The 14204-nt window shown below is 46.3% G+C and overlaps 1 protein-coding gene and 1 non-coding gene across 2 annotated transcripts; both read right to left on the bottom strand.

Annotated features, from left to right (window-relative positions):
• Positions 1-771: 771 nt before the first annotated feature.
• Positions 772-3662, bottom strand: LOC113006617 (ribonucleoside-diphosphate reductase subunit M2). Its single transcript, XM_026142686.1, has 10 exons — positions 3405-3662; positions 3220-3288; positions 2726-2872; positions 2539-2655; positions 2322-2455; positions 2134-2228; positions 1911-2044; positions 1718-1822; positions 1502-1615; positions 772-1115 (listed from the first exon to the last, which is right to left on the bottom strand). Exons 1-10 carry the CDS (start codon positions 3492-3494, stop codon positions 963-965), a joined length of 1158 nt encoding a protein of 385 aa, XP_025998471.1. The 5' UTR covers positions 3495-3662; the 3' UTR covers positions 772-962.
• Positions 1191-1326, bottom strand: LOC113007213 (small nucleolar RNA SNORD94). The gene has a single exon (XR_003269891.1). It is a non-coding gene; the product is annotated as a small nucleolar RNA SNORD94 (small nucleolar RNA).
• Positions 3663-14204: the final 10542 nt, after the last annotated feature.

Here is a 14204-nt window from a genome sequence, read left to right as displayed (position 1 = left end):
AATTTTATCCAGAACAGAGACAGGTTATATCCTTCCTTACATCCTCCTGTGAGTGACAAATTAAAGGAAAATCCTTAACCTTTGACCCTCCACATCACATGTTGCTGGCGGCCTTGACATCAACTTGATGCAGCCTGTTAGTTTAACAGATACAACACTGGACCTCAAAGTGTACACTGAGTACAAACTACATATCCCATGAGTACATCCAATTCTGTCTCACAAAGAGATGCCATCCCACCACTGGACTGCAGGGTTTTTGTTAAACTAGAAACACCAGTGCTGTCTTCATTATGAAAATAAAATATTCTCAAAAATGATCAATATCTGAAATATTTAAATGTGCAGATTACCGCTGTTGTTTTAGGACAAACTGCCACGGCTGTTGTTCCCTCTACAACTCATTGTGTAGAGAAGTCAGTGCATTGTCTTCATTTCAAGAGGCTGCAACCATGATGGGTAAAAACTTTGGGGACACTTGGGGAAATTTTTGTAGATTCTCGGAAAACTTGTTTAAGACTAAACAACCCCAAAAGTCTATTTATACACGGCTGTGGTTGCTCAGCCTCAGAGTCTTAATTCAGATCAGATGAGTTGTACAGAAATGAAGATCATCTCCATTTCTGTACAACACATCTGCAACTGTGACAGCAGCAGCACATCATTGGCTAGGCTGTCCAGTGCAAGTCACTCACTTCCAGCCTTGTCCGGCCTGAAATGATGGGACTACGGTGATTTAGAAAGATGTTACAGATGTGAAACTGAAGAGTCTGCTTTTTACAAACAGTTGCTTTATTACAAAAATGTACATATTTAAAACTATAATAAGACTTAATAAAAACTCTACAAAGTCTATGTACAAAAAGAAAGAAAAAACAAACAAACAAACAAACAAACGTTTGAACCCGACTGCAGTCCTGCCTGCAATCCAACTGGCTGAAGTCCAAAGAGCAGCCGCCGCCTCAGAAGTCAGCGTCCAACCGGAAGGTGTTGTCCGTGGGCGTCGCCATCACGCCCATCCTCTGGTACTCGCCCACCCGCTTCTCAAAGAAGTTGGTCTTTCCCTCCAGGGAGATGTTCTCCATGAAGTCAAAAGGGTTCTCCACCCGGTAGATCTGCACACAGAAACACCATGTCAGTCAGCTCCACCCACTGCCCCCACCCTGAGGTCACCCGCCCCCACCCATGGGCGAGTTCAGATAGGCGTCTGTGTCGCACTGCCGCTGCCCATCAGAGAACCACTCGTCCTCTGATCAGACTCTGCAGCAGCACTCAGCCCCCATCACTGGCTGAGGTCCGTACCCCTGCGCACTTCATCATCACTCACACCATCACTTTCATCATGTTGCTCTCTGAGGTCAAAGAGTTCCTGAAATGTGTCTGTGTGGAGAACTGATCATGTTTTATTTTAAGTTTAGCTTGTCACTGAGATGAGTGTTGTGATGCTGTTTTTCTGCCTTTAAGTCAGTCACATGATCACATGACCTGTGTGGGGCGTTACCTTGGAGAAGCCGAGCTCCAGCAACAGTCTGTCGGCCACGAACTCGATGTACCGTTTCATCATGTCGCAGTTCATCCCGATGAGCTTGACGGGCAGAGCGTCAGTCAGGAACTCCTGCACACAAACCAATAAACCCATTAAAGCCATCCTGAACCAGTAAATCCACCATGAACCAGTGGGCCCAGCAGAGCAGCTTCACCTGCAGCTGGGACTCACCTGCTCGATCTCCACGGCGTTCTTGATGATGCTGATGACAGTTTCCTTGGGCGGTTTGTTCACCAGGTGTTTGAACATCAGACAGGCAAAGTCACAGTGCAGACCCTAAACGCGGCAGGCACACAAACACACGTTAAGAGTGACATCATCACTGGATCAATACCTGCAATCTGACACCAACAGGGCGCCTCACCTCGTCTCTGCTGATGAGCTCGTTGGAGAAGGTCAGGCCGGGCATCAGGCCTCTCTTCTTCAGCCAGAAGATGGCGGCGAACGAACCCGAGAAGAAGATCCCCTCCACAGCGGCAAAGGCCACCACGCGCTCTCCTGCAGATCAATAAACAGACAATAATCAATGAAGCTGCTTGAGGTGGAACCATTGCGTCAGGTGGCCTAATGGGCAGCAGCTTATTTACCGTAGGTGGCGTTCTTGTTGCCGATCCAGTTGAGCGCCCAGTCAGCCTTCTTCTTCACGCACGGCAGCGTCTCGATGGCATTAAACAGGTACTCTCTGAGGGCGGGAACACATCGTGACTCACCAGTTAGATCAGTACAGGCCAGTTAAGCCACTACAGAACAGTATTTGGCCCCGCCTCCTGCGTACCTCTCTTTGGGGTCCTTGATGTACGTGTCGATCAGCAGGCTGTACATCTCTGAGTGGATGTTCTCCATGGCGATCTGGAAACCGTAGAAACACCGGGCCTCCGTTACCTGCACTTCCTGCATGAAGCGCTCCACCTGTTGGTCAAAGAGCGACAACAAGAGTGTTACAGCGGTCCGTGACCTCAAAACCATCTGTAAGAGCAGGCGCAGCGGCTCACCAGGTTCTCATTGACGATGCCGTCGCTGGCGGCAAAGAAGGCCAACACGTGGGAGATGAAGTAGCGCTCTTCGTCCTTCATGGCATCCCAGTGCTGCAGGTCCTTGGACAGATCCACCTGCACAGAAAGAGCACGTCAGCATCACGGCGTCCAGCATCAAGCCCCGCCCCATTACAGCTCTACCTACCTCCTCTGCCGTCCAGAAGGACGCCTCTGCCTTCTTGTACATCTGCCAGATATCGTGGTACTCGATGGGGAAGATGACGAAGCGGCGAGGGTTGTCCTTCAGCAGAGGCTCCTCCTCCTGCGAGCTGCTGCTCTTTTTCACTTTGGGCTGAAGACAAAGATCATTGCTCAGGATTATTGATTAGCTTATTCATCGATTCTGGAGCAAAAACAGTGAAAAGTTAAAGTTTGTGCAGATTTGCTGCCTGTATCGTTCACTGATCTGAAGGTGGTGGACAAAATAACAGAAACGGCATAAAACCTGAACACCACAGCAGCTCTTCCTAATAAACTAGAACCCTGAACCGACCTCAGCCCTGCCGCTCACTGTTGGCGCCACGGCCACAGTTTAGGCGCCACATCTGCTGCCGTCAGTGAGCTCAGCATCAACTCGGTCCGCTGATATGAGGAATCCGCTAAATGTGCGAAGCTTCCTGCGGCTTTTCTCTCACTTACCGCAGCAGCGTCGAAGATCCTCCGCGCGGTTTTGGACGCCAGGATGCGGCTGCTGTTCGGGCCCGGAGGCTGAAAGGAGACACAGACCGTCAGCACACACAGCGACTCTTTATCGATACCTGTAATTGTTCGGTGACGTTAAAGAATCGGCGGCCTCTGTGAGCGGGAACCTGAAGCAGCCTCACCGTGTTCTCTTTGTCCAGAGACATTTTGTCCAGCTGCCCGCTGAGGGTCTGCTCGTTCTTCACGGAGAGCGGGGAGCGCGCGGTCAGCATTGTGACTTTTCGGGTTCAAACGGACACAAAGAAAAAACACTAAGAAGCTAAAAGGAGCAGAAAGCTAAAGCTTAGTAGCTGCAGATAGACGGAGACAGTAGAGGGCTTCCGCTGCTCGCCCTTTTATTGGAATCTTGGCGCTAGAACTGCTGGCCAATGGGCACGCAGCTAAATGAGCCCCTTTAAACAGTCGGGAGGGACCGAGCCAATCAGGTCGCGAGAAGTGCTCTCGTGACCCCTAAACGATTGCGGGAAATTCAAACTCTTTGTTTGTGCGGGTTACAAAACCTTTCGTAACTGCTGTTTACAAAATGATTAAAACGAGTGCTTACGAAACCTTTCAGACTTTGATAAAAAATATTGCATTGGTTCATATTAAACATTTTATACTGTGATTCAAAAACACTTTAGAATGTTTCTCAAAGAAAAAACGCTTCTGTAATAATGAGACTTTAGCGCCTAAAGAATCAAGAATTACATCTATTTTCGTGCAGGTTAAGTTCAGCGGGTTGTTCTAAATCATGTGGCTGGATCCACACATATTAACGGATACTAACCGATTTCTGCTTTAAAGGGTCTACCATCAACTCGCCGTTATTTAACCTGAATCAGTCTTTATTTCTGCTGCCGCCATTTCTGATTTCCTCTCATCTAAATGAGCTGTCATATCAGAAAACAAACACTTGCATCAACAAAAAATGTAAAAGCGCCAAGAGGATTCTGGAGGAATGTCGGTCACTTGAGCAGAAAAAATGGATTTAAAAGGAGATTTATTGAGTCTTTCTGGCTCCCATCACCTGAATGTGTTGTAACTGCGGTCTGAGTAGCTGTCAGCCTCTGGAGACAAACTTTGAATTTCATTTTCCTCATGAATCCGATCTTATTAAACCTACATCTCCTTCCAGCTTGAGAGCTTCGTGTTACTGCTTCCGGGTTACATCTGACGAGATCGGGTCGCTCAGTTTCGCCCCCTGTTGTGCGGGATGGACTAGTGACTCAGTTTTCCAGTTGTTGTCGGCAACAGTCATGATCCTTTTGATGCATTTTGTAATCAAACTGTAAACATATTTGACTATAACTAAATCTGTCTGGATGAGAAACCCTTATCTGACCCTTTATCTCCAAATAACAAAAATATCTTCAGTAATAATAAACAACTATGAATCAATGAATCAATGAAAGCTTTAATAAAAGACTTAAGTCCATGATTACACAAAGCACAACTTATAAAACCAAAATGAAAATATAAAAATATATTTAAACATTAAACCATATTACAAATATAATGAACACAGGCCCAATGCTACAAACAGTACAATTAAAAGAAATCAGTTTACACATAAAGTCTTAAACCAGCTTCCTCAGACTGGATAAATGATGGGAATAACTCACAGTAGGATTTGTGAGTGCTGAAATCATAGCGTTAGCCGGAGCATCCAAATACTCTACAAAAGTGAACATTAACTTCTTCAAAAGTACGTTAAAAGTACAAACACCCTAACCTAACATAAACATCTGACTGGCACTCCCTCCTCTAGGTAGATGGTAGGTAGGATTCTCATTGCATCATTGTAAGTGAAATGCAACTTCTGCATGCTATGAATGCTGAATGACCAACAAAACATTTTTTCTCTTTCATTTATGTCACACAATGCTGTATGAAACATTTCTCGCGGGCACTTCTCGTACTTATAGTACGCACCGTACGTAGTACGCGTAGTGCACGTACTTCAAGCATGCAGATCCTGAATTGGGACACAGCCATAGTCTAGTAAAGTACCAGGAAGGGGTGGGGCTTCCTGAAAACTCCAGATACTTTATATTTAAAAAAGTTTTCTTTACTCTGCTAATGCATTTCTAAGTAATGTATAGTGGTTGTTTTTCATGTGGATGACTGTCTTCTGGCTGGATTTATAAATGGGTAGGCTATTAATAGAAATATTATGATTGTGCTGTTTTGTTTTTAAGACTCTAATGACTCATTTCATCACACTGATATTCGGACATTCCTTCTTGTTAAGCATGAAGGTGCTCCGTTTACACTTCACTCTGTCCGAGCATAAATGTATTTTTTATTGTTAATTGATTTGTGTTCATTTTATATTCAGTGTTTCACATGATGGTAAATGGCCTGCATTTGTATAGCGCTTTTCTAGTCCCTAAGGACCCCAAAGCGCTTCACACTACATTCAGTCATCCACCCATTCACACACTGGTGAAGGCAAGCTACATTGTAGCCACAGCTGCCCTGGGGCGCACTGACAGAGGCGAGTAATTGAATAATGATAATTGATAAATGTAATTGAATAATACTTTTAAGCTGGTCAGATTTCATAACTCATTCATTTGAGCAATAGTCATATGCAAATTAGTTATATTATATCTCCAACAACGATGAGGCGGGCTACATGGATGAAGTGAAGAATCTGGCATCGTGGTGCCAGGACAACCACCTCCAGCTGAACGTCGGCAAGACCAAGGAGCTGATGGTGGACTTCAGAAGGGGTCAGCAGGGACTACAAGCCCATTATCATTAATGGAGCTCCAGTGGAGAGAGTGCAGTCCTTCAAGTATCTCAGTGTCCACATCTCCTCAGACCTGACATGGTCTGCCCACATTCAGGTCCAGACCAAGAAGGCTAGGCAGCACCTGTACCACCTACAACAACTGAGGAAGTTCAGGGTCTCTCCAGTGATCCTCAGGACTTTCTATACAGGCGCTGTGGAGAGCATCCTCACACAGAACATCACATCCTGGCATAGCTGGACTGGCCATCGGGCATACCGGGCATTTGCTCGGTGGGCCGCTGGCGATTTTTTGTTTTTATGGGCCGATGGATTTTTTTTTTTTTTTTTAGGAAGGGTATATATAATGAAAGGTGTTGGATTGGCCAATTGGTCATGATCGACTCTGGGCTGGACCAATTACAGCCGAGGAGGCCGGATGCACCCTCCCCCTTGTTTAGCAATCACGTGATTTTTGCGCATTGCATGCCGGGAACTCGTGGCAAAACAATCCAAACACCGCAGCAAATGCAAGCATTTGCAGCACCGCAAAACGTTCATTCTCCGGTTCCAATACCTTCTTGTTTTTTTCTTTGCCGCACAAAAAAGGAATGTACAAAACAAAAGGAGAACAATGCCGGTCCGTACAAAGACAGACTCGACAAAAAGACAAAGAAAAGATACGAGGAAAAAATAAAAGGAGTGAAAGGGTCAGACCCTTAGGAGCACACAGAGTGGACAAAAGACGTTAGCGTGCTGCCCAACTTTCACCACGCTCAGATTTATAATTATACGGTTCTTGGAGTGAGTGCATACACTCATGAAGTTTAGTAACTTCAGGTCACTGCAACAAGCCCAGGTACAGTTTACCGACGGATGGGACAGGACCTTGAAATGCACCGTGTAGAACGAAAGACCATCGTACGAACAAAGGTAAGTTTACCAGTCTCACAAATCATCGTCATAAATACACATTCGTTAATCAAAGGAGCTTGTAAAGAAAGGTGTCTGGACTTCTTTAAGTTACTTGAAGACGTTTCACCTCTCATCCGAGAAGCTTCTTCAGTTCTAAGGTCAAATGGTGGAGAGTCCCAGATATAAACCTAGTGGGAGTAACCCCCCACAGAGGGACAAAAGGACCCCCTGATGATCCTCTAATCGCCTGAGCCAAGGTGTGAAACTGGGTGTGGGTCTCAATCAGCCAGAGTTTTGGGTGTGTTCATTGTGAAACCTGGCCCCACCTTATCATGCGAATTCCTGAGATCAGATGGCCCAGGATGTGAGTGGGCGTTAAGGCGTCTGGGAAGGGATCTCAAAACTGGATTATAGATGGCAGAGAGTTGGTGTCGTAAACCACCGCCTCTGTTCAAAGATGGTCGCTCACAGTGGACATAGATGGCTTCTTTCACTCCTCTTTCAAACCATCTGTCCTCTCTGTCCAAAATGTGAACATTGGCATCCTCGAAAGAGTGTCCTTTATCCTTAAGAAAGATGCAGATGGACAGCTGAGTCTTGTCCTGTGGAGGTGGCTCTTCTGTGTTGTGCCATGCGCTTGTGAAGTGGCTGTTTGGTCTCTCCAATGTAGAGGTCTGAGCATTCCTCGCTGCACTGTACAGCATACACCACATTGTTAAGTCTGTGTTTTGGCGTTTTGTCTTTCGGGTGAACCAGTTTTTGTCTGAGCGTGTTGCTGGGTCATGCTTGGAGAAAACTCTCCTGAGTTTTTCTGATACACCGGCTACATAGGGGATGACAATGTTGTTGCGTCTGTCTTTCTTATCCTCCCTCGCTGGTGTCTGGACTTCTTTTCTGTGCCTCTTTGCTGACTTTAAGAACGCCCATTTAGGATAGCCGCACGTTTTGAGTGCTTCCTTTACATGTGTGTGTTCCTTCTTTTTTCCTTCAGGCTTAGAGGGAACATGTTCTGCCCGGTGGTGTAGGGTCCTAATTACTCCAAGTTTGTGTTCCAGAGGGTGATGGGAGTCAAAGAGGAGGTACTGGTCCGTGTGTGTGGGCTTCCGGTAAACTTCGATGTTGAGGTTGCCGTTCTCTTCAATGTGCACAGCGCAGTCCAGGAAAGCCAAACAGTTGTCCTTTGTGTCTTCCCTGGTGAACTTGATGTTTTTATCCACCACGTTAATGTGCGCAGTGAAGGATTCCACTTCTTGTGTCTTGATTTTGACCCAGGTGTCGTCCACATATCTGTACCAGTGGCTGGGTACTCTTCCTTTGAACTTTCCACTTTCCTTTCCACTTCCTCCATGTAAAGGTTGGCTACAATAGGTGACACGGGGGAGCCCATGGCACAGCCATGTTTTTTTCTGTAAAAGCCTTCGTTGTACTTGAAATATGTAGTGGTGAGGCAGAGGTCTAACAGTGTGCAGATCTGATCGGGTGTGAAGTTGGTCCTGTCCTCTAAGGAGCTGTCTTCTTGTAGTCGTTTTCTGACAGTCTCCACGGCCTCCGTGGTGGGTATGCAAGTGAAGAGAGAGACTACATCAAAGGACACCATGGTTTCATCTGGATCCAGGGTAAGTTTCTGGACCTTGTCGGTGAAGTCGGTGGAGTTCTTGATGTGGTGTGGGGTGTTCCCCACAAGAGGAGCAAGGATGGTAGCAATTTTTGCCATTTCTCCACAACAGTTGCCCATAGTGGACCTCATCACAGCCACAGAATCTGTCATACGGATTAATAAATTATCACAGACAGAAGCAGAGCAAATCAGGATGAAAGTCTCAGCCACGCTCCCTCCATCCAACCTCACAATACAGGAAAAGAAGGCCGTCGCTTCCCTGAGCAAAGACCACAACATCACTGTTTTACCAGCTGATAAGGGAAGATGCACCGTGGTCCTAAACACTACAGATTACCATACAAAGATCACTACTCTCCTCAGTGACAACAATACCTACGAAGCCTTAAAGCGAGACCCCACAAGCAGCTACAAAAAGAAAGTTATAGCTTGCCTTCAAGACTTTGAAAAGGACAAAATTATTGACCACCTTACATATCACCGCCTTTACCCAAGCTCCTTTGACTACGATGACCTGGATGACTGAAAACCTTCACAGACATACACATTTGTTAACCGTTTATTAATATAACCTTTGAGCTCAACGGTAATTAGGGGGGCGATCGTGGCTCAAGAGTTGGGAGGTCGCCTTGTAATCGGAAGGTTGCCGGTTCGAGCCCCGGCTTGGACAGTCTCGGTCGTTGTGTCCTTGGGCAAGACACTTCACCCGTTGCCTACTGGTGGTGGTCAGAGGGCCCGGTGGCGCCAGTGTCCGGCAGCCTCGCCTCTGTCAGTGCGCCCCAGGGTGGCTGTGGCTACAATGTAGCTTGCCATCACCAGTGTGTGAATGTGTGTGTGAATGGGTGGATGACTGGATATGTAAAGCGCTTTGGGGTCCTTAATAATAATAATAATAATGGATTGGATTTATATAGCGCTTTTCAAGGCACCCAAAGCGCTTTACAATACCACTATTCATTCACTCTCACATTCATACACTGGTGGAGGCAAGCTACAGTTGTAGCCACAGCTGCCCTGGGGCAGACTGACAGAAGCGAGGCTGCCATATCGCGCCATCGGCCCCTCTGGCCAACACCAGTAGGCAAGTAGGGTAAAGTGTCTTGCCCAGGGACACAACGACCAGGACAGAGAGCCCAGGGATCGAACCGGCGACCTTCCGGTTACAGATGCGATTGAGCCACGGTCGCCCCCTTAGGGACTAGTAAAGCGCTATATAAATACAGGCCATTTACCATTTAATTAATTAGTAGTGGAAATAATTTCTGGTAGCATTACAGAAATGTAGCAGTGACAATAATATTGTATGTTGTAATCGCAATGGACAATTAGTGATACAAAACAACTGTTTTATCCTGTGAATAAAAGTATATGTTTTTGTCAATGTACCATAATAACAGAAGCGAAACGCAATATTGTGTCAGGACAATTCACTATTTATGCACAATAAATAAAGGAGCATAGCGCGACAATTTCTGTTCAGCGCCAGACTTGCTTGTAACCTATATCACCAATTATGTTAAGAAAAATGACGTATTAACTACTACAAAACTCTGACCTTTGTGGGAATGCTTGGAGCAGACTAACATGTGAGCTGGAGTGTTCTGAGACGTTATATTTGGTATATCCAGACCATCCGTCGCCTCTTTGTTACTTCGGAAACATGGCTCGAACAATTTCTCTTCAACGACGTAATCCGATAACAACCGATCTCTTTACCCGTCGGCTTCCCGTGGCTGTCATGCAACCGGCTATTGCAGTTAATAATACAACAGCTTCTTGCCATCTTTTGGGTTTCTTTTAAGCGCTGTGTAACTGAGTTCAATTGAAAGCCTGCGTGCGCTAGTACCTCTTGCCACAAGTTCCCAGAATCCTTTGCGGTTTTACCCCTGAATGACATCACATTTTCAATCTTTATCCTGGTGGGCCGGTCTCTAGTCAAAATGCCCGGGCCGATTTTTTGTCCCAGTCCAGCCTTGCATCCTGGTATGGAAACAGCTGTGTCAAGGATAAAAAAGCTCTTCAGAGAGTGATCCGTATGGCAGAATGCTGCTGCAGGACTGCTCTCCCTTCCCTACAGGTCATTTACTTCAGGAGATGCTGGACTAGAGCAGCTCAGATTTTGAAGGACCCATCACATCCCAGTAACGAACTGTTCCAGCTTCTGAAATCAGGCAGAAGGTTCCGCATCATCCGAACAAAAACAGAGAGGCTCAAGAGGAGTTTTTATCCTAAGGCCATTCGTGGGCTGAATCCCCAGGATATGGTGTCAGTGTGTATCGAGGGTAATTTAAGGAGAAGGCATTGCATTCCAGAACTGCAACATTAATATCAGTTAGGCAAGCATAAATTTAGATTTGTTTATAGATTGGTTTACTTAAATTTTTCTTTTGTTTGCAGATTTTTTTTTTGGTACATAATGACATAAAGATGTGGCTTAACATTTTAACTTCAGGAGGAGACAACACAGTGAATAGGTGGGGGTCTAGGAAGGACAAACAAACAGGTTTGTGCGTCTGTGTCATCAGGGTTATATAGTAGACCTTATTTTATGAGATGGTCATGCAAAGTTTGGAGCTTCAGAAAATCAACAGTTTGTTGTATGTATGTAAAATCCCTCGTATGTAATATGTGAGGTTTTCAAACAGAGAGGCAATACTTTGAAAACCTTGAAAGTCATAAAACTGTATGAAACTGTTCATTGTGTTCTTCTGGCTACAGTATTAGTACATATATATACTTTTGGTTGACATGAAAATCTGGAGTGCCCAGAAGACATTTTTTTCCTGTGTCCTCTATGCCTTCGCTGCCTGGTCCCTCATACCCTGGGTTGAGGATCGGGTCCTGACTGTCGTTTGAGTCCCCAGCCTTCCAGTCATTCAGTACCATCAGGCCAACCCTTCTGGATGATACGCTGACAGCGTTGCAGGTGGATGTGTCTCTCATGTCCCAGATTGTTGATTACCTGTCAGGAAGACCACAATATGTGCATCTTCAACATTGTGTGTCTTACAAGGTGATCAGCAACACAGGGGAACCACAAGGGACCGTCCTCTCCCCCTTCCTCTTCACCCTCAGCACCACAGACTTTAGCTACTGCACAGAGAGCTGCCATCTTCAGAAATTTTCTGATGACTCTGCAGTGGGTGGATACATTAGTGAGGGTGTTGAGATGGAGTATTGGGCTGTGGTCAACTCCTTTGTCACATGGTGTGAGCAGTATCAGTGTGACAAATAACAAAGACTTGATTGTGGACTGTAGGAGGACCAGGAAACGTGTGACCCCTGTTTCAATTCAAGGGGTTGATGCGGACATTTTGGAGGACTATAAATACCTCGGGGTACACACAGATAATGAACTGAACTGGGTTAAAAACACCACCACAAAAAATATCAGTCTGTTACTGTTATTATTGTCTTGGAGCAACTGTAACCATATAATTTCCTTAGAAATTCATTGTGACACATGACCCACAGACGGACACTTCTGCGTTTGTCAGTTCAGTAGTGCTTTATTTACAACTGTGATTTTTTTTGGAAGGTCACTTCTCTGGTGGGGAAGGAGCCTGAGTTAGTGCATGAGGCTGAGAGGTACTAGATATAGTCAGGCTCACCTCAATGCATAGCTTGGGCTCTGGAACCATTCTCCTGGAGAGGGGTTGGACTCTATCTTAGTCTGGAGTTGCTCTTGGTGATAGGCGGTGGGCTGGGTTGGGTATCCTAGTATCCCCTTGGCTTGCTGCCTGTACTTTAGGGTTTCTCCCAGTGGACAAGAGGGTTTGTTCCCTGTGCCTTCGGGTTGGGGAACGGGTCCTGACTGTGCTCCACCAGGGGACTCTGTTGTCCTACTGGGAGACTTTAACACTAATGTGGGCAACAAGAGTGAGACCTGGAAGAATGGCCTTCCGGATCTGAACCCGAGCAGTGTTTTGTTCTGTCCAAACCACAATTTGTCCACACCATGTTTGAACATAAGGGTGTCCATAAGTGCATGTTGCACCAAGACCCCCGAGGCTGCAGGTCGATGATTGATTTTGTAATTGTATCACCAGACCTGCGGCCATATGTTCTGGACACTCAGGTAAAGAAAGGGGCTGAGGGGTCAACTGTTCACCACCTGGTGGTGAGATACATTGGGTGGTGGTGAGTTGGATCGGGTGGTGGGGGTGGATGCTGGACAGACCTGGTGCACCTAAACGTATAGTATATACCTGGGAATGCCTGGCAGAGGCCCCAGTCCGCGAGATCTTCAACTCACACTTCCAGCAGAGCTTCAACAGCATTCTGAGGGAGAGTGGGGACATTGAGTGCACCATGTTCCACACCTTGTTTGCTGAAGCTGCTGACTTCGAATGAAAACATTGTTGGGCAGTGGGAGGAAAACTTCAAGGACCTCCTTAATCCCACTGGAACGTCTTCCGTGGAGTTAGCATAGTCTGGGGACGAGGGGGACGGCTCATCTATCTCTAGGGGTGAGGTGGCTGAGGCAGTTAAACAACTCCTTCGTGGCAGAGCACCAGGGGTGGATTAGGTCTGCCCTGGGTTCCTGAAGGCTCTGGATGTTGTAGGGCTGTCTTGGTTGACACGCCTCTACAATACTGTGTGGAGATCAGGGGTGGTACCTCTGGATTGGCAGACCGGGGTGGTGGTTCCTATCTTTAAGCAGGGGGACCGAGGGTGTGTTCCAGCTATAGGGGGATTACACTCCTCAGCCTCCCTGTGAAAGTCTATGCCAGTGTACTGGAAAGGAGAATCCATCCGTTAGTCCAACCTTGGATAGAGGAGAAACAATGCGGTTTTTGTTCTGGTCGTGGAACACTGGACCAGCTCTTTATCCTCTCGAGGATACTTGAGGGTGCATGGGAGTTTGCCCAACCAGTCTACATGTGTTTTGTGGACTTGGAGAAGACATTCGACTGTGTCCCTCGGAGTGTCCTATGGGAGGTGCTTCAAGAGTATGGGGTGTCTTGCTCATTGCTAGAGGCTATTCGATCCTTAAACAACCATTGTAAGAGCTTGGTCCACATAGCCGGCAATAAGTCGGACTCATTCCCGGTGGGTGATGGACTCTACCAGGGCTGCAATTTGTCACCAATTATGTTCATAATTGTATGGACAGAATATCTAGGCATAGCCAAGTTGCGGAAGGCTTTCATTTGGGTCTCAGAATGGGAATGAGAATCAGCACTTCCAAATCTGAGGCCATTGTCCTCAGCCAGAAAAGGGTGGAGTGCCAACTCCGGCTCAGGGACAAGTTCCTGCCCCAAGTGGAGGAGTTCAAGTATCTCCGGGTCTTGTTCACGAGTGATGCGATAAGGGAGCGGGAGATTGACAGATCAGAATCAGAATCGTGTTTATTGGCCAAGTATATGCACAGACACATACAGGGAATTTGGTTCTGGCAGATGGTGGCTCTCAAGCACAGCAATGTAAATCACACACACACACACACACACACACACACACACACACACACACACACACACACACACACACACACACACACACGTGTCTATATACACACATTACACATACGTACACATACATACACAAAGCTGTGTAAACCAACTATAAATAACTAATCTAAACTTATATACATAAAATACAGAAATGAAATGAGGTGGAATGAATACTACAGAATGTACATAAGGTGCAGTTGCAGTCTGGCAGTGGGAG

The sequence above is a fragment of the Astatotilapia calliptera genome, chromosome 15 (assembly GCF_900246225.1).
Source record: "Astatotilapia calliptera chromosome 15, fAstCal1.2, whole genome shotgun sequence".
NCBI classification, from domain to species: Eukaryota; Metazoa; Chordata; class Actinopteri; order Cichliformes; family Cichlidae; genus Astatotilapia; species Astatotilapia calliptera.
This window is presented reverse-complemented; position numbering and strand designations above follow the sequence as displayed.